The sequence below is a fragment of the Solanum lycopersicum genome, chromosome 9, assembly GCF_036512215.1.
Source record: "Solanum lycopersicum chromosome 9, SLM_r2.1".
In the NCBI taxonomy this organism is placed as follows: Eukaryota; Viridiplantae; Streptophyta; class Magnoliopsida; order Solanales; family Solanaceae; genus Solanum; species Solanum lycopersicum.
Window position 1 is genome coordinate 418,833 of NC_090808.1, and position 21,504 is coordinate 440,336.

The 21,504-nt window shown below is 34.0% G+C and overlaps 4 protein-coding genes across 4 annotated transcripts; 2 read left to right on the plus strand and 2 right to left on the minus strand.

Annotated features, from left to right (window-relative positions):
- Positions 1–2,983: 2,983 nt before the first annotated feature.
- LOC101258589 (lectin-domain containing receptor kinase VI.3-like) lies at positions 2,984–5,868 on the plus strand. The gene is given in 1 exon segment (NM_001320919.1): positions 2,984–5,868. A coding segment is annotated over 1 exon segment (2,025 nt). The 5' UTR covers positions 2,984–3,350; the 3' UTR covers positions 5,376–5,868.
- A 266-nt stretch (positions 5,869–6,134) lies between these two features.
- Positions 6,135–9,952, minus strand: LOC101258299 (importin subunit beta-1). The gene is made up of 3 exons (XM_004246734.5): positions 9,699–9,952; positions 6,695–9,119; positions 6,135–6,600 (listed from the first exon to the last, which is right to left on the minus strand). The coding sequence occupies exons 2-3, from the start codon at positions 9,109–9,111 to the stop codon at positions 6,396–6,398; spliced, it is 2,622 nt and encodes an 873-aa protein (XP_004246782.1). The 5' UTR covers positions 9,112–9,119; positions 9,699–9,952; the 3' UTR covers positions 6,135–6,395.
- A 3,216-nt stretch (positions 9,953–13,168) lies between these two features.
- LOC104649140 (uncharacterized) lies at positions 13,169–13,921 on the minus strand. Its single transcript, XM_010327865.2, has one exon. The coding sequence runs from the start codon at positions 13,919–13,921 to the stop codon at positions 13,169–13,171; it is 753 nt and encodes a 250-aa protein (XP_010326167.2).
- Positions 13,922–18,731: 4,810 nt separating this feature from the next.
- LOC101257998 (uncharacterized) lies at positions 18,732–20,668 on the plus strand. The gene is made up of 5 exons (XM_004246733.5): positions 18,732–19,275; positions 19,383–19,459; positions 19,573–19,609; positions 19,705–19,816; positions 19,994–20,668. Exons 1-5 carry the CDS (start codon positions 19,020–19,022, stop codon positions 20,490–20,492), a joined length of 981 nt encoding a protein of 326 aa, XP_004246781.2. The 5' UTR covers positions 18,732–19,019; the 3' UTR covers positions 20,493–20,668.
- The last annotated feature ends 836 nt before the right edge of the window (positions 20,669–21,504 follow it).

A 21,504-nucleotide genomic window follows, 5' to 3' on the forward strand; every position in this document is an offset into this window, starting at 1 on the left:
TTGTAGACGTTCGTCAAGACCTTGGCTATGCAGCCAGTTGGCCATCACTTCCACTCTAAACCATTTTCAAGGTCAAACGAGCCCCGAAGCGCGCATACCCCTATTTCGACGATTTTTGTGTGCTATAGCAAACAATTTTTTGGGTTATCCGGATTCCGACGTCAAAAATGCAAAAAATTTTGTGGACGTCCGTCAAGACCTTGTCTATGCAGCCGGTTGGCCCTCACGGCCAGTCCGACCCATTTTGAAGGTCACTTTTAGTGCTTTGCGCTTCTTCTTTTTCAAAATCTAAAATCAAATTAGATTATAATTATTATGAACTTAAAGAAAATGATGTTCCAAATACTAATACATACACCAATTAAAAATTTATGAGTGTTTGGTGCAATCAGTAAGCAAAAAGGAGAGTTTGTGATTTACTCTTCATATCCAACGAAGAAATTCATTTGTGCCGAATTTCCATAAGCACATAACAATTGTCAAACTAACCAAACTTTAAAAATGTATCCATAGGTAACACCTCGAGATCAACATCCATGAAATGGAACAAAATCTCCATGTCATATGTTAATCTCTATCAATTCGATGCCTATAAATACTATCATTGGCTTCACTTTAAAGAAAATTTTACTTTAGAAAAAAAATAGGTGATAAATCCTTTAGTCATTATCATGTCATCCATGGATATATTTGAGTCCTTTCATTTGGTAGAGACAATATCAAGAGAAATTATTCCTCATATATTCTATGGAGCTAAATTTTATTCTTTATTAAATTTCACTGTCTATTCTCCTAGTTTATGTTTGAACAGTTTGTTGAATTTTAGACAACATACTTTATTGGTAAAATATCCTTAAGAATAATATCTTGATGTTTCAAGCTATGAAAAAATCTTTTGTAAGTAGTTTTTGCTAAATTTCAACTTCTACTATTAACCACTCAAATTCTTAATAATAGATTTTACTAGACGTTTAAGAAACTCATTTCTAGATGAAGAATCGCCACTTAGGATTTGTTAAGTTAGGTGAAGAGGAAACTTCATATTAACAATCAATGTAAGACTTGTATATTTCTAACACAAACAAAAATATTAGTCATACAAACATGGACCACTCCTTTCTCCATCACTTGCCAAATACATAGTAACCCTTAGCCATACGGCACTGATATTTTCTTCACTGTCAACGTTTGAACTAGACAATTAGTTATTCATTTATTAAATGAGACACGGTTTCAAGAAGAGTCGTAGATCTTTTTTTAATGTTTTGGTATAATCATCTCATCATAATTAACTAAACTTTTAAATTTGATGGTCAATCGCGCATTAGTGGATTCTTTAAAGTGCGTAAAATCTACTTTATATAATTGTTTGCACGACTCTAATTTATTTTCAAAATTACCTTTTTAAAGTGGTCTTCTTAATTTTCCTAAAATTGATTGGTGATTCTATTACTCCCCCTGTCCCTATTTAGTTGTTCACTTTAGAAAAGGCACACATATTAAGATAACAATAATTAAAATAGTAAAGTTACAATTTTACCCTTATTAAATATGGTTTCAGAAAGAATGAATTAAAATTTAGAAATTCTCAAGAAGTTTGAATGAGGGTATAATAGGGGAAAAAATTGTCCTTTCTTGATTTGTCAAAATGGACAAGTAAATAGGGCATCTAAAAGAGGAAATAGGGACAAGTAAATAGGGACAGAAGGAGTATTATTTTCAAAATTACTAAAAAGTCAAATTATGAAACGTTTTTAACTTAGTTTTAAAATAGTTCGTAACAGAATGCCCATTATTAAGAATTATCGACTTAGAAAGAATCAATTTTAGATTTAATCTATCAATTTCTTCTTTGTAGCACCCTACTGTTAGACCCGTTGACTACGTGAACTGACCACATGCAGGCATGACAAGGATTTGTGTATTAGTCTTGCATGTATGTGGGCTAAACAATGCAGAAAAGGTTCGAGGTGCTTGGCTGTTGGCAAAGCAGTTTGGACGTGCAAGGCTTATGTGTGGGCAGACATCGTCGGCAAGAAAAGGCAGTGTGTTGGCTTGACAAAGCAAGGTTGTGAAACTTGACGATGGCAAGGCAAAGGAATTTACATGGATTGCTAAAATAAAACTAAGTGTTGGAAAGTAGACCGAAATATTCTAAGTGTTGGAATGTAGGCTGAAGTATTCTAAGTGTTAGAATATTGATTATTTCGGTTAGGATATAATTGAATTTGAATTTTATTCTCAATGTTAGAAATATTGTTGTTGAAAACATAGTTTAAATCCTATGGTTACAAGTGTTGGACATATGTTATTTGTAACTGTCGCATGTAACTGCCTCGTGGAAATTTCTTCTAAGGCCTAGAGGATTGTTTCTGACCTTAGACAAATTCGTGAGCCTTTTTCTTTGTTGATTTGATATTAATAAAAGGTTAGAAAGAGTTACCGTACGTTGGTTGTGTCGTTACTTTGTTTATTGCATAAGACAAAACAAAAGCTAAGAATTTCTATATTTGGCAAAATTCGTGTGAGTGTAAAATTGAAGTTTGTAAAAAGTTGTAGACTGCCTGGGAGTGATATTAAATAAAAAAAAAATTGACCCTTTTTCACCTACCCTTAGGGGAAAGAGAGATGTCCTAAATTACTAGACGATGGGACCCACATCACCAATGTCCATCATACTATGATCATACCATGGTTATTCTTATCACTTAATTAATTTGATTATCTATCTACCAAGAAAGATAATATTATGATTAGGTGGAATGATTAAGTATCACTAAACAATCATATAATTAAATTTACTATCATTAGTCAACTGTGTAGTTTGTTTGCCTTTTCATGAATAGTTTATTGCGTTATTTATTATTATATTGTATATACATGGAAAGCTTTTTATCCTCATTAGTCAGTTGATGAGTGGAGGGTGCACATGATAAAAATAATTAAACATGGTTTGACATTTAATAACACGTGTTTTGTGTATACTAAAACTAAATTAAACTCCCAAGAACAATTCTTAGCCTAATTAAATTTGTGTGGATCTTCTTGCTTGTTTGTTATTCTAGAAAAGTTGAATAGTTCAAAATCAAAGTGCAAATCATCCTTGGTGTATATAGCAACCCTTTTACCCCCTCTCTCATATGCTACTTCCAGGTCAACTTATAACGACAGGTTTTCTCCCAATTCCCATTCTTTTTGCTTGTTTCAAAGTCTCTCCATGAATTAATGAGGAAGCATTGACTTAGAAAATACAACCTCATGTCCATATAAAGTAGTATGTTATAATTGTCTCTTTGAATTGAATATAAATATTGCACAAAAACTTAATAATTTGTACTTTCAACAACTCCATGGACAATCCCTATTGCCTAGTTATTATTCTTGCATTGATCTTTTGCCCTATTCTTGTGAGAGCTCAATCTTTTGATTTTGCTTACAATGGATTCAATAACTCAAATATCATTAGAGACGGAGTAGCAATAATCAATTCAAGTGGTGCACTTAAGCTCACTAATAGATCATATAATGTTATAGGTCATGCTTTCCACCCCAATCCTGTACCAATTTTCAACTCCAGTACTAAAAATGTTACTTCATTTAGTACATACTTCGTCTTCGCCATCGTCCCTCTTGAGAAAACCTCTGGTGGCTTTGGCTTTGCTTTCACCTTATCTCCATCCCCGGGTTTTCCGGGTGCTCAGGGTGATCATTTTCTTGGAGTCGTCAACATTATGAACGATGGCAATGATACTAACCACATCTTCATGGTTGAATTTGACACTGTGAATGGTCACAATGAAGGTGTAGACACAGATGGAAATCACATTGGGGTCAACAGAAATGGCATGAGCCCTACAGCGTCAAAATCAGCTGACTACTATGTTAATGATTCTGCTGTAGCGGAGCAGGTAAATCTACAAAGTGGAGAATCAATTCAAGCTTGGATTGATTATGATGGAATGAGCAAAGTGGTGAATGTAACTATATCTCCCATAACAGTTCCAAAGCCAGGTAGGCCTCTGATCAGTGAGGTCGTAGATTTATCTACTGTGTTGAACGAAACTATGTATGCTGGTTTCTCAGCAGCCACGGGAGACAAAGCGAGCTCTCATTACATCTTGGGTTGGAGTTTTCGGTTGAATGGAGCTGCTGATCCTTTAGAGCTTGTAAAGCTACCTGTTGCCCCACCTGAAGTGGTAACATCATCCAAGAATTCCCATCTCAAAAGGGCCTTGATCGGAACATTTTGCTCCGTCGTTATCCTGCTCCTTGGGGCATTTTACATCTATACAAGGATGAGGCAACATGAAGTTCTAGAGGACTGGGAGCTGGATTGTCCTCACAGGTTCCGATATAGACATCTTTACAAGGCAACTAAGGGATTCCAGGAGAGTGAACTAATTGGAGTTGGTGGATTTGGTGCTGTTTACAAGGGTGTTTTGCCTACTAATGGAGCAGAAGTTGCAGTGAAGAAGATATCGAGCAATTCTCTTCAAGGAATGAGAGAATTTGCAGCGGAGATCGAAAGCTTAGGCAGGTTAAGGCACAAACACTTGATCAACCTTCAAGGCTGGTGCAAGAACAAAAATGATCTTCTCCTAGTGTATGACTATGTCCCAAATGGAAGTCTTGATTCATTACTTTACAGACAGAAGAGGGACATTGTTTTAACATGGGAACAGAGATTTAACATCATCAAAGGGATTGCTGCAGGGCTTCTTTACTTGCATGAAGAATGGGAACAAGTGGTAATACATCGCGATGTGAAAAGCAGTAACGTCCTTATTGATGGGGAAATGAATGGCCGGTTAGGGGATTTTGGGTTAGCAAGATTATACGACCATGGCAAGAATTCACACACAACAAATGTTGTTGGCACAATAGGGTACATTGCACCAGAATTGACACGGACAGGGAAGGCCTCAACGAGCACGGATGTGTATGCATATGGTGTACTACTTCTTGAAGTAGCTAGTGGAAGACCTCCTATTGTCTATGAACCAGGGAAAGGAGCTTTAGTACTAGCTGATTGGGTGATTGAATGTTTACAACTAGGTAATATTCTTGATGCAGTTGATCAAAGGTTGAATTCAGTGTATGTAGATAAAGAGGTTCAAATGATTTTCAGACTTGGGCTTGTTTGTTCTCACCCAAGGCCAGAAGCTAGGCCAACAATGAGACAAGTAATGAAGTACCTCAATGGAGATGAATCACTTCCAGTTTTTGAGCAACAGTTGAGTTGTATTGGATCTGATAGGGTTGATGAAATCACAGCCAAGTTCTTGGAAGTGTTTTCTACTGATACAATCAATATATCACGTCGTTCGCTATCCGTCGGACAGATATCATCTAGTTCACTCCATTCTGGTCGATGAAAACATGGAATTTGTACCCAAATCCTATTTTTCTTCCTCATAATTCTGCAATTACTCTTTAGATAGGTCATCTGTTTCTGGGCTCATTCAACATTCACAAGCTAACAAGGAAGAGAAACCTAATCTCACTCCTATGTCTGCAATATCACTTATCACATCCTATACAAACTCTATTTCTTGTACAAACTCTATTTCTTGAATGTTTTAAACACAGATTCTAATTGTGTTATTCTAATTTCATGTATGCGATGAGTTTTTGTTGTAGGGTTCAGAACCAAAACCAATTGGTCATTTTCTCCAAAAAAAAAAAAAAAGAATTGCAGCTTTGTTTGAGACATGGTTTATTAATCACTGGAGACTTTTGTAATCATCTATTTAGTTTGAGGCATGATTTGTGTTTTTCCAATGGTAATGGAAAGGAACTTTGCTAAGATGGGGTTATACTTCCACCTTTAATCCAGCTAATGATATAAAGTTGATACAAATTACGTTACATGATGTGGTCTATTTGGTTATTGAGGATCAATATAGTTTGCAAATTTTATAGTATAATAACCATTCGGAGGTCTCATTCTTTCTCTATATTTTTTTTTTACTTTCATATTTATATTCTCCTTGGACAGAGGAGATTATAGTTAAAGGTCAATACATTGCTAAATCCGTTCAATAGTTCGATAATTAAAAAAAAAAACAGGTCTCCGCAATACGTTTTTTGTTTAGATTTGTGAAATCACAGAAAGATGAGTTACTGGAAGCTGATCAAAAGAAAACGGCTGACTTGTAATATTATAGACTAGACAAAGTTATAACAACAGCAAGGTGACCTTGACACTTTTTGAAGCTACAAGTCTGCATACCAAAAATTTTGAAGGAAGAATTTCAACTTTCATAGCCAACACAAGAGATGCAAGCTTAGTTGATTATATAAACCCCACCTTGGTAACCTGACAACTCAGCCTCGGCAATATGATGGGGTAAAAAAACAAGATTCCTAGATAAAGAGCAACTCTAAGATACAGCTCACCCACAAACAGAGAAAGCGCGCCCAATCATTCCTTGTGTCCAGGTTGCTGTTTCTTTCAGCTGTTCATCATCGGATTGAAGACACTCACCCAAAAGCTGTTCGAGAAATGCAGGATCTTTGAATATGGTCTTTGCACTGGAACCAAGAGCATCAGCTAGATCTCCCAACACAGCTACTGCTGCTTTTGTTACACTCTCGTCTCTACAAAAGAACCACAATACACATGTCACAACTCAGAAGGTGCAAATATGATAAGAATATTGAAGTATCCATGAAATTCAGTTAACAATACTACCTTGGGCTGTCTTTGGCAACCAGTTCAATGAACTGCAAGAGATGAGGAGCATGGGGTAACATCAAGTTGGCCTTGGTACTCTTAAATCCTTGAAGAAGTCCAGAGTATGCTTCAAAAATACTGCGTCTGAGCTGGTTGCCATATTCTAGCATTTCATCATCACTATTGTCTAGTTGGGCACACATTTGAGCTGCACTTTGCATCATAGGTAATGCATACTGAAGGTACTTCTCAAAGTGTTCACCAATAGCAAGCGCAATATCCCCAAAGCAGGAGAATATGGGAGGTTTTACAGATCGGTTAAGTTCACCGCTAGATAAATCTTTGAGAAGAAGAGTCATGATCCCATCACAGTATGGCAAGATCTTGTCATCCAATGCACGGCAAATATCACCAACCACCCCCACTGAGATGGAACAAACCTGGTATTCTTCAAAATTCTGCAGCCCCATCTCAATATACTTGTAAAACTCTGGCATATACTTCAAAAAGTCTGATCCAGTTGCATAGGCCAGCGCACCAATAGCAAGCATAGCCTCTTCGTGGACAGTTGAGCTACGACAGGCAAAAACCTTCAGGAACAATGTCATGATCTGGTCAGCAACTTGGAGTATTATAGCCTTGGTTTCATCAGCACTACTTAGCTTCTGAATAATAACCTGGAGTACACCACATAGAGAAGCCTGTAGATCTCCCTGTTTTTCTCTATCATCAGAGGATAGAATCTGAAGCTCAAAAGTTTGTGCCAACTTGTCCATGATAACAGGGCAAAGGTGATTAATAATCTGAGATGTTTCAGAAAGATTAGAGCACCTAACAACTTCATTCAAGGTTTCATATGCTGTGGTTCTGAGCTTAGAACCACTGTCAGTCCGATCAGCCGTTGTAATAAGAGAACTAATAATCTGAGTTATAAATGGAGTGAGCAGAGACGAGCTTGTCCCAGCATCCTCATATCCTTGAGAAAGAAAATAGATAGCCCCACAAACTTTTTCAGCAACATGAGGAACATCTTTTATACTCTCTAACAGCACCTCCACTATTTGTTGGAGATTGGCTGGGGTGATTACTGAAAATCCAGAAGCTGGAGTGTGCAGCAACTCAAAGATACGGCTAAGAGTCCATGCTGTGGTATCTCTAATGTGTTCATTATTATCCTTCATCGCGTCAAGTAGATGTTTTAATCCAGCATGGACCATGGGAGATAGCTTCTCGATGCTTGGACCTTCAAGTATTGAGCCAAATGCATATATGGCAGCCTCACGTGAGCGCCAATCAGGTTTCATTATGTTAGCCTCCACAAAAGGCATTACAAGGGGAACAACAGCATCTCCAACAGTTCTGGCGACAAGACCAAGACATGTTCCACCAGCCATAGCCAGATTCCAGATGTCATCATCTTGATCCTGTTCCTCATCCTGTTTCAATAAAGTTTCCAGCAGCATTGGAACTAATACTTCGAGGGCCTTCTCGATGAAACGGGAATGTTGCACACTGGAATCCCCACTGTCAGGGACCTCATAATCTTGAAGCTCTATCTCTTCATCACAGATAGAACTCCAGAATTCAATTGCTTGAAGGGCAACAGCCTCCTCATCTTCTTTAACTGCTTTAGCTGTCAACTGGAAGAGAGCCTGCATGTAAGGTTCAAGCAACTCATAATACGTTGATGCTATAGAAACGAGACACTCAAAAGCAGCCTGCCTTAACTGTCCCTCCTTTGCTGTGGCTGCCTCACAGATGACCTTCATAATATAATTTCTCTCCATCTCATTGTCAAAGTTTGTCTGAGCAAAATCCAGAGCATTATACAAAGCTCGAGTTGCAGCGAGTCTGACTTCAACACTTTCCTCCTCAACATTCATACCTTGAACAACAGCTGTGAGAACAGAGTTTACTTCATCTTGGACAAGATCATGGTGAGATATCTCCTCACACACATAACCAAGTGTCTCCAAGGTTGCCTGTTTCACGGATGCAGGACTTCCTTGTTGTGTCATGTTAACAAGCAATGAACCAATGAGCTCTGGCCATTGTTTCTGAGGAACTTCAATGGAAGCTATTTTAGCAATCACTTGGGAAGCAGTGTGACTTGCCTCGCGTACAGATGATCCAAGGCAGCTTAGAAGCAAGCTTTTAATTTGAGACTTGCAAGATGAATCAATTGTCAGCCACTGTTGAACAAGCTGTTGTTTCCTGACAGTTTCTTTAGCATCCAGTGAGTTTTTAAGCACAATACCAGCTAGCCTACGAGATTCTGTAGGCTTCCCATCATTTGACAGCTCAACAGCTAGTGAAAGAAAAAACCCTGGAAGGTTTTGCTCTCGGAACTGACTAAGATTAGATTCTGCCTCAGTCCGAATCTTGGCATCTGCTGATTGGGCAGCCAACAAAAACTGAGTGATCTCAACAGCCATGTTGTTCCCTACAAGTTGAACGACATTATGTACTGTAGCAGTTTTTAAAAATACACAAGATATCAAGTAATCAAGTCACACCTTAAAGAAAATTACATGACTCTGTCCATAAAAGCACAGTAGGTGCAAAAAGCAACACTTTAAGATACTCATTCAATTTCATATACAAGGTAACATACTATCATCACAACAATTAAAAGGCTTGAAAATAACAATTCAACCGTCTCTATCACTATAAGTTTTAAAATAAGATAACATCTGGAATCTTAGGGGGAAAAAACGTTTGGATGTCAATATCAATCCCAAAAGTTCTCTACGAACTCAAACAAGAAAAAAAAATGCCATAGGAACAGAACTCCTTGCTCAAATTAATCAACAAAAAACAAATCTCATGTTCCAAGTAAACATCGATTGATATAAAACTAACTACATTTATACTTCATACAACAGATAATCAACTTCAAATCCAAAACAAAAACAGCAACGCATACAAAACTGTGCAAAAAAAACACAAAAACGTTGAAATCAAACAGATCTAACTCATAAAGAAAACAAAACCTAGAACAATGAGTTGAAAAAAAAATTACCTTTCAATCAAAAAAAGAAGATAATTTCAACAAGAGCTAGGGTTTTGCCTAGCTCCAGAGAACAAAATCAATCAAACAGTTGTGATTTTTGCTGTTGTTTGTGAAGGTGAATTTGGGGTGGGGGGTTGGGGTGGGGGTATTTTCGAATAGTGTTAAGAAGCGGGATATGGAGGAAGTTTATATATTTGAAGAGTTGAAAAAACCCTACAAATACTGAAGATGACTTTAACCCTAGTGGTTTTTGAAATTCTCACACGTGCCGTACTAATGGCTTATGGCTCATGATAACTAGTTGGGCTTTGTTGAGTTGTACAACTCATGAGTTGGGCTTCATTTCTAAGTTGGGCTTTACTTTTTAGTAAAGGAAATGCATTTGTACTTTTACCAAGCCCAAAAAAGTTATTGAAACATTTTAGACGATCACGACCTTTAGAAAAGATGAAAAAATCACAAATCCTCGACAACTTTTGATTTCCTATTCACCCCAACAATGGAATGGGTACTAAATTCCTGTTTTGAGCGTAAATAAAATTTTTAAATCATAAAATCCAAAACAGAACAATTGTTAATGAATTCATGACGAATCACCAATCTAATAAAAAATAAAATTTCTCCGGGTCCCCCCCTGTTTTCAGCTTCATGCTCTTGAGGTTCACAGGATGCCAACTTTCATTCTTCCCATCAAATTTGTAGGCTTTTACTTGTTTTAATTGAACAAGTTGAGGCTCCTCGTTTTCATCACTCAAATTCTTTATATACAATAACCGATGGATGAGATATATAATCATTTTGAATGATGATGATATGTGGAGTTTCCTAGGACGAAAACACCACAACAAAGCATCCACAAATGTTGGAGGATCGTCTCTTGGCTCTATAATTACATCCAAAACGTCCACTTTTGGGGTAGCAGCAACTCCATAGTGTCGATTCAAATGCTCCATATTGATCTCACCACATCTGTAAATATAAACTGAAACTTGAATGGAAACTTGTGACCAATTTGATAGAAATTTCGAATTTGATAGAAATTCCATCCATCGACAGAACCACTTATTATCCAAAGAGTTCTCCTTGCAATTAAAAATTAAGTTGTTGAATTTGCTTGATACTTTTGCAAGTTTAAGCTGCGGAAGATAGTACCCTGCATACTCGAGTGATACCAAATTTGGAGCATATACTTCAATTTTCTGACGATCATTAATCCGCAAATTATTAATCTTCAGGACCCTCAACGATTCACTTGTGCCAATTTTAAACCTTGTTGAAGAAAAACTACCAGATATCTCTAAAGATTCCAGATTCGGAAACTCAACAATATCCAATTCGTCCAAACAATAACTAAAATAAGATAAGTATTGAAGAGTTGGTGCTTCGATTTCAACACTCTGATTCTTCTCTATCGCAATCTGAAGTGACCTAATGTTTTGAAGATTTCGCACCTCAAACTTTTTCCACCCGGAACAATAGAGAATGATTAAATTGTCGATCAAGGGATAATTATTGACTAGACCTTGTAGCATGTTATCGTCTAAAGTTACACCATCTAGACAAAGCTTTCTCAAAGAAAGACAATTATTCCCCTCATAACTAGTAGGTAATGAAGAAAAATACACCAGATTACAACTCTCCAACACCAATTCCCGTAAATGTGTTGCTGTCAAAATTTTGAAAATATTGAAGGATGAAAAGTATCCTAAATTTCTGTAGACTAGCTCGGTTACACCATTTTGAAGAGCAATGTCAAGCCACTTATCAATCCTAATGAAAATATAACGAGTAGGTTTCCAAATGTCGATGGAAAGTTCAAACTTGTCAATAGGAATTTCCTTATCCCTGTATCTCTTCATAATTTTATCCACTATATCCATGTCAATTTTACCTCTGGTACTACTCCATTCAGCCCTCTCCTCCGCCCCTGAACAAGCTATGAATAACAGGTTGGGCTGAGTCAACCAAGCTTTTAGCCATGCTCTGGAGAGAATTATCATCCGTGATGCTTCCATATAATTAACATTAGAGAGTATTTTGTGAATAGCATCTTCAGGCAATATATCAATTGTGGGTTGATTGTGAATAATAGCACCTTCAGGCACTGTATCAGTTGTGGGTTGATGATTTTTCTTCTTCTTATTATTATTATGCAACCATACCTTTAAAACCCGTTTTTTTACGCCGATTCTGCTGCAGAAGTCATTAATCAGCTTTTCATCTACATTCTGCAATTCCCACCCAATTCTTTCCCCGAATTCAAACATTCTTTTGTTATGATAATTGCCTTCTGCTCTCTTCATGGTGTTGCCTGGGAGTTTATAGGTTTTAATTAATTTTTTTTGGTATGTCAAGTTTAAACTATTTATAACCTATTAACAGGAAGTTGCGACTTTTACGAAAAATTGTGATTTTTATGAAGAGTTGCGAAAGTTATGACTTTTATGAAAAGTTATGACTATTATAAAGGGTTGTGATGTTTCCAAAAGCTTTGTGTGACAGTACATTCAAAGAAGATTCATTAGCAGTAGTAAGCCTCTTTAGTAGAGCCAACCAATGTCGTGGATGGATGCTCTTCCAAGGTAACTGAGGGAGCATATAAACATACATTTTATTTATTTTATCATAGTCTGTAATCTGATCACCTTGGATATGATTGTAGTTGCATTCAGGATCAATAATCTTCCTGATAACCCACGTAGCATTCAATAGTCTGCAAATGCATTACATTGAGGCCTCCAACAGCAGGCTATTACATCTCCCGTCGATAAGAAAGTTGTGTCGTAATCCTTTTGGACCTACAAACTTTATAAGTTGAAGCCTAGCTAGTAGTCCAACACTTGAGAAATTTTATCGATCAACAGTACTACTGTGCGTGCACCCCCAAGTATTTGTATTTGTATTTGAAAGGTAATGTGCCCCAGTCATGCAAATTGAACTCTTATTAGTGTTGGCCTGTAGCCAAGAGGCTTTTGTAAAAGCTTCTGCCATAGATTGTACTTCAGCTTTTAACATCAGTGAATAAGCAAATATGCATCACCTTTAACTGTTGGATGCATCACTTTAACATTGCAGGTATTCCAGAGCAATTAAAAAGAGGTGTCTGCCTTATGTACGTACCCATGCATTTACTTGTAAGACAATTATCGACTATATATTTACTAGCTTTCTATCCTAATTCCAGTCCTCCATAACCTTCTATCTAGCTGAAGGTACGTATTATTAAAATTTTGGATCCGCATCTTGTCTTTGTTTGTAAAAAGAAGTCGAAAAGAATAATAACTACAATAAAGTAATACTAATATAAATTGAACTACAAGAATTAACAAATATAGCAACACAATTTATCAAAGTAGTACATACTACTAGTATGGAAGGATAAGTGAGACAACTGATCTCAATTGTCTACTAGCCTTATCCTAATCCGGGTCCTTTATCTAAGATCACATCCTCGATCAGTTGAAGGCACATGCATGCTATTAAAATTTAGGATCCTCATCTAATGCATGCTTGTCTTTATTGCTCCATTGAGGTCTCGAAGCTGCCACTACACTATTCTTCACACAACATGGCTTGGGTTTTATCCTCCATGGAATAAACATGTCAAGCCCACATGATACTGTTGCCTTAGGAGAAAAATTACATTTTCTTCTTCCATTAATTTGCTCATCCTCTTGTAATCTATTCTCCAAGGTAGATGAAATAGCTAGTACCTTTGCATCTTTAAGAAATCTTTGAATGATGAAATTTGGTACTGCTGGCTTATTGGTGGACCAATCATAATTACATTCCTCATGAACAACCAGCTCGTTATTCGATTTTCTATATTCCGTCTCATCATTAGACTCATCCCCTAACGAAAAAACATCTAGAGCATCTGAGTAAACATCATGGTTGTCAACATCATGAACCTCATCGTACGATTTAGTAGTTGTAGTAGTACTACTTGTTGTACCTAATAATTGATCTTTTCTTGTATGCCGCCACATACATGGTGGCAATTTTGGAGGTGGTACAATTTCAATGTTTGTTGTTAACCTCATTTCCTTTGGTTTTCCAGGGCTTTGTTCCCAAGAAAATGGCACTCTATTAAAAATGTCAATGGAAAGTTGATTGGGACAAGATAATGATTTTTCACTAGAACGTCTAGTTGACAAGAGAGGAGCACTAAAATCTAATTTTCTTGGACATTCTTCTTTTTTCTCTTCTTCTACTTGTACTTGTTTTTCCATGGATTTTGAGAGATAATATTGGAATATGTAAGACAAATGGAGAAAATAAGCACTTGTGTGGTTATTTGTGTGATCAGTAAGGTTAAAAAGTTTAGTCATAATTATTAGTAGTTGTAACTATGGGGATTCTCGTGAAGTTTGAAGCTAAAAAAGTGTCAACTTTTATTTGGTCATGTCACAGGTTATTTAAGAGGAGAAACATTTTGATGCCACATGGTTTCTAAATGTACTTTTGTGTTAGTGCCAGAGTATCTTCAAGTATTAATTATTACACATTTTTTGTTGCACTAAAGGAAGATTTTTCGTACAGAAATAGGTTTTTTTTGTAAAAATAATAGTATTAAAATTAATGTATATCACTTGAAAATGTAATACGAAATTGTTATTTAGTGAAGCAGTATGTCAGACAGTACGAAATTTTGGTGTGAATTGTGAAGTATTGTGCTCATGAATAATAAAAGTCTATGTGAATAACAAAAAGAATAATAATATGAATACGCTAGTATGGTATATATGGTATCTCCACAACTAAATTACGGCATATTTAATATAATTTCACAAATATATATATAAAAAAATTGTATATAAATATTTCTTTTACCATATAAAGGTAAAAACTATTTTGATAGACTCTCCATCCATGTGTAATGCATATAAAATAGTATAAAAAGAAAATAAAATAATGAAATAGCCAATATGGAATAAAAAAAATTAAAAATACAAAAATAATTATAACACAAATAAAGAAAAAAAAGGTGATGTTTTACTATTGAGATGACCAACATGTATATATGCATCTATACTACAATATGCATTATGCATGTATATATGATGATTATTAGAATAATTATTTGTTGAAATTTGATTAGTAATATTAAAATATAATGCAAAAGACGACAGACATGCTCATTCTCAAAGAATGCTAGATCCGCATTAATAGGCACACATATTCCTATGTCAATTATATAAAACACCAACTATAATATATATACATCTAATTAACATATAAAATCATACGTATATATTACATAATATTAATTAAAAACTAGTGTATAATGGGAAATAAGACAAAACTTGTTTTGGGTGGGTTGACTTCACTGGATGGTGTGGCTGCAGTGAATATTTTCAGAACAATATATATCACTACTAATTTTGTTAATTACGGATTAACCCCCCCTAATTACTTTTATCTTTTTGCAACTCCTTAGAAATTGACAAATGATATTTTATTTAATTAAGTGAAACCCCTTTTATACATCCAAATGAACATTTAATAAGATACATCTAAAAGTGACTCTAAATAATTAATTAGGGTACGTACACACACAAATATTAAATGTTAAAAGAATCTTTAACGGGACAACAATTCAACTCACAATCGATTTTTTCCCCCCATTTTATGATGCAACTACATATTCAATATGTACTTCTAATGCAGTATTAATAGTAGTTGATAAACCAAACTTTCAATTTAATCCACCAATAATATTAGAAATCAAAAACAAATAAATGAAGTAGTTGATCATACTTGATATTTTTTTGTATCACCACGAATCACATATGGATAACATTTAATTATCATAATGTCTTATTTAGTTGAAAGGATGATTAATTAATTAGGGCCAACCATTTTATCATCACTAGACTCAAGAAGCCTGTGATGTATAGATATAAAATGAACACCCAATAACATATATATAGTTGTTAAAGAAGAAGAACAATATGATAATTAAACATGTAAACTCTAATACTTTATGACTTTTTTTCTCTCTCTTTCAGAGCTTCAATCACAGCCCCAAAATACCATGCCAGCACACGTGAGGAGTTTTCAAAAGCATTCGATCATTAAGTTCTTGTTGCTTTTATAATTAGTAGGAAATTTATGCTATAAAACACAATGTTTTTACTATTTTTTATATAATCAGCCCATCGAAAAAATACATGGTCGAAAACATATCTCACTAAAATAGCGAGAAGCTTTCAAGATTTTCCGAATGAAAATATTTTTATTTTGGGGTTTCTCATTTAGTGTCCAATACATGCATTAGAATTTGATTATTCTAAGTTCACACGCTCGCTAAATTCCCTTTTGGAGTTAGCTCTTCCTATCGAGGATTTTTTCATGCCTAAAACTAAACTTAAGATATCTGGTTAACAATGAATAATCACATTTATAAATGGTCTAACAATATTATTTTATTTTTATAATGATTCGATCAAAATATATGGGTGAATATTTTTTATGGGAAATATCAGCGGAGAAATGGTAAATATTTAGTAGCATTGGTTGTTAAGTACAAATTATGCATCATAGAATTTTAGAAAATTCCTGAAATTAGATGATTACGTTGAGAATTGGATTTGGATGAGAATTTGTTTCAATTTCATTTTTAAAAAAGTAGAATGAAATATATATATATATATATGCTGATCATATTTAAATATAATTACAAGAAAAAAAGAAACTTCTGAAACAATTTATATTTCTTATTTAAATTGTGTTTATTTTGTTTTACATATCTAACCTTTTGTTCATATTGATTTTCCTTTAAATATTGAGTTCACATATGTTTTCATTCAACTATATTATTTGTACGTATACATATCCGGCTACATCTAATTTTACGTTCTTTTTCAACAATTGACTTATCCTATATATAATTAATCTTTAGTTTTTGAGATTCAAACCTAATATTGCATAATGCCTATATATATATATATTAGGTATTTGCTGAGTCATTCCATAATTTCCAACTAATTGAACCACGTAGCCAACTATGACACTGATTTTATTCCTTCCTACTTGAAACCCCAAATTAAGTATTTTATCATACTATTCATGTTTAATGTTGTTTAGTATTAGGTCTTGAGAATAAGTATATTAATGACGAAAATCAGTGACAAAATTATATAACATAATTAAATAAAAGATTAGGGGTAGGATAGGAACAAAGCCCGTGATTCCCGACGCAAAGGAAGCTGCAAACAACAAATTTATCCTTTTCATTTCTTTATTATATATAGAGATCAACATTGTGTCAGCAATATAAGATAATACATTTGTATACCAATATTAAGTAAAACATATATTTATGGTAAATAAACTTAGCTGAAATGCTTTAACAAGAATAATAGAAAAGAGACTAGACTCTCATTGATCTTGAGCTGAAAGGCTAAGGATTACATTAGTATAACCTCTTATATATTTATAACACCTAATTACACACTAATCTAATGTAACTAACTAACTATTACATAGTTTGTTATAACAGAATGACTAAACTACCCTTCGAGTAGGAATGTGGTTGATTAGGTCTTGTTATAATCACACCTTTATAAAGTAACAATTAATCTCTATGCACTTATTCCTTTCATAATTTGTACAGCAATCTTGCTATCACTTTAATTCTTACCTCTTTTAACAAATAATTTTAATTATTTAAGTCCTACCTCTTTTAACAAATATTTTAAATTATTTAAGTCCTGCCTCTTTCAAGCATTTAAGCTACCCAAAAAAAAAAAAAATTAAATACCTCCCCTAAGCCAAGAAAGAGAAAATTACTCACTAAATACTCTTCTTTACAAGTCATTTTACTTGTAGTTGAGATTTACAAACATGTATCATTTTTTTAACAAAAAAATAAGAGGAAAGCCGAAATGATGGAGATATAATTTGGTTATATATTAAATAATAAGTTTGTCAAGTGGAAGGACAATGAAAATAAGATCAAATGGGACAAATTTAACAAAGAAAAATTTCCTTCTTTCCAATGTGAAAAGAGCAGCAAAATTTAGAAAATCTTCTAAATTTATATTGGAATCTTTTGGTATTGATGATATAATACTAAAAAATATTGGATAATTTCAATCTTTCAATCTCCGTTCATGGTGGTCCCAAGGCTCAATTCTACAAAATTAATAAAATGTATTTTTGACTTATCGAGACGCAGTCAATAAATAAAAGACTATTTTATGTTGTTTTTATGGGTAAACAAAAGGTATGTTTTTCAACGACGTTGAAGGGCTTGAAGCAGTCCACACAATAATTTGGAAATAATTAACCATGCAATGTATATTTTTTCTCCTCCTTATTTTATATATAAATATAAAATAAATAATAAAAATGGTGTTTGACATTATTAATTTTACATATAGAGTTTGGAGAGAAAAAAATTCAAAATTTTTGAAAAAAGAAACCTTTAGTTTTTAAAATGAAAAACTAAATTAGCATTTTTCGTGACAAGCTGCTTTTGTATAGATGCCTTACAACGTAGAGCTGGCCTCACATGATGTAATGTCTTTTTCTTCCTTTACGCAATTGGTTTCAAGCTTTAACTAGGCTTAATACATATTCCATTTACACATTCATATAAAATCATATATTTAATTGACCACTTCATTAATATCTATTAAATTATTTTAATTAGATATTTTTAATTCACATGTTTGAATATTTTTGTGTGTTAATTTTTATTTGTCTATAGCTAGTTAATTACGTAAAATATGTCATTTTCTTTAATCTTACATATTCGACTCAATAAGCCGTACAATTCTAAACATTTTCTACTTGAGATTATATAATATGTAAAATTAACGAAGATGACAAGTTTAATATGACTAACTTAGCTATATGATAAATAAATGAAAACACACAAACTTTTTTCTTTTACAAAATTAAATCGAAAATATCTGATTAGTACACTTTATAATTAGGAGTTAATGAGATGTTCCTTCTGAAATATCCTGAAAAGTATATAGGCCATTTAATTATTGTATTATATCATGTGCATCATTCATGCATGAATCCTGCATGTAAGCATGGATACATATTAATAAATTAATAATAAGAGTAGATAAATTATTGCTGAGAGAAAGAGAGAGAGAGTCTTCCTTCCTATTTTGACAAGTCTCTAGGGTTTGATTTTCCCATTTGTTCTAATTAAGTAGAACTGTTGCTTTCATTTTTCTTTTCCTTTTCCAACCTCAATCTATGGAATTTTCCCCTTCTTAAGGTTAGGGGTTTAGATCTATGTTGTTTGTATGAAAACCTTATTCATCACTAGAGATGTTAAAATAACAAGAGAAACATTTAGCAAAAATGTTGGAGGATAGTGGTGAGACTGGATGCAATTCCAAGACAAGTTGTAATTTTGAGAATGAAGTACTTGAGGAGAACGACGCTTCGAGCAAGTTTAAGGATGGAGGAAGCTCAAGTGAGAGTACACTTGAAGAGAGTGAAAAGATCAAGCCATGTGTGAGACCTTATGTTCGATCCAAGATGGCTAGACTCCGATGGACTCCTGAACTCCATCTTCGTTTTGTTCATGCTGTGGAAAGACTTGGAGGACAAGATCGTAAGTATTAACCTTTGATTGTGAATGTTGTAACACAGTTTAAGCTTTTAGATGAGATGACCACAGTACAGTTTGTTCAATGTCTCATTTGCTTCTTTATTGTGTAGGAGCAACACCAAAGCTTGTTCTTCAAATGATGAACATCAAAGGACTTAGCATTGCTCATGTCAAGAGCCACTTGCAGGTAGATTAGAATTTCGACTATACAAAATCAATCACTTAACCAATAGCATATATAATTACTTGCCCTTCTCTAATTAAGCCTTAAATTTTCCCTTTTGGATTTGTTTCTCATAGATGTTTAGAAGTAAGAAGACAGATGACCAAAGTCAAGGTATATATGTTGTTATTATTATACATCTTATTGTTATTTTTAAAGTTTAGGGCTGTCTTAGTAAAATCTTAATGAGTCCAACTTCTTTACCAAAGGGATTGGACATCATCACAAGCTTTTTATGGAAGGTGGAGATCCAAATATATTCAATATGATCCAATTCCCTAGGTTCCCTACTTACCATCAGAGGCTCAATTCAACTTTTAGGTATGTAATCCATATGATTTTTCACATCTTTCTTGATTTCCTTTCTCTTTAGTTCCCTCATCTACTCTCTAATCTTTAAACTTAAATCTTTGAGACTTAACTCACTATGCTTTTGAAATTATGGATTAAAAAAAATTAATATTTGTAGAATTTTTTTTCTTAAATCTCTTTTTCTAGGTATGGAGATGCTTCTTGGAATTGTCATGGTAATTGGATGCCTAGCAACACAATGGGGCAAAGGGTTCCATCTTTCATCAATGAAAGATCCACTATACAAAGAAATGAAATTAAAGATGCAACTGGATCATCTATAGGAAGCCCTAGTGGTGAGCTCACTAGGTTGTTTCACATAGCTTCAAAAGCTCAAGCAAGAGCCTTTGTTGGAAATGGAATTACTTCTCCACCAAACTTGGAAAGAACCATAACTCCTTTAAAAAGGAAAGTTTCATATAGTGACCAAGTTGATTTGAATTTATATCTAGGGGTAAAGCCAAGGAATGAATTTTTGACACCAAATCTTGATGATAATGATAATGATAATGGGAGTAGCTTATCATTATCATTATCCTCACCATTGTCATATTCAAGGGCTACAAGGTTTATAGAAGATGCTAATATTGATGGTAAAACAGAAAACGCAAGAAGAGGGGCAAGTACTCTGGATCTGACTCTATGAATGAGGACAATATTCTAAGTGAGATCTTGAGGTACTTGTTTCATATTGTTGAATCTTGAAACATGTCTTTATAGCACCAAGTTTTAATGTAACATTACTAGTACTATATAGTACTCTTGGTTTTTGTTTGTCTCTATGTTATTGAATACAAGCAAAATATTATCTACTTCAATTCATTACTTGAGTGTGTGAAGTTTTAGCACAATGGTTTAGCCTCATGTGAATTCATATACTTTGCTCCATCTCAATTTATGTCAGAGAGTTAAAAATAAGCTATTTTTTTTTAACTATGCCTTTTAATATTTTTACTTATCAATTATTGAAACTGATAAAACTTTTTATACGGATCTCCAAATATTTAAACAGACAACCTTTAAAAATTCAAATCATATATGTGTGGAGTTCCAAACCTCATTGAAAAAGTTGAGATCTATCTTTATGTGTGTGATTATCCAAATTACTAGGATTGTTTTTTTTCCCCAAGAAAATGACAAAATGAACATGAGAAAAGGATGACCAGACCCTTGATGTACGGGGAACTCTTTGGTAATTGTGTTTGGACATACTCTTAGGAGTGTGTAACAAATTAAACCCCTGTCCAACATCTTAAAATAAAGACTTACTTATAAATAATGATATAAGTGGAGTTATATGCTTGTCTCATGAGGGTGTTTTAACTGGATTTACTCACTTCAGTAGTTGTTGCTTCTGATTTTCCTTTTAATCTAGTTAAGCTAAATATATAAGAAAATTTTCATATTAACACTTGAACTGTGGTTAAACATTTGAACACGTGATAAAATATTTCCTATATTACAAGCTTGTGTGACTTATATTTTGGAAAAGATGTTTATGTGCGTGTATCCATTACATAAAATAAGTTGAAAATGATCTTCTAGTGTACATGATTTCCAAATTATCTGCTTCTATCAAAAACATTGGTTCATCCACTCTATTTTGCTTCCAAAACACTTGGTACCTGCACTCAACAAGTAGATGATTACTATTTGCC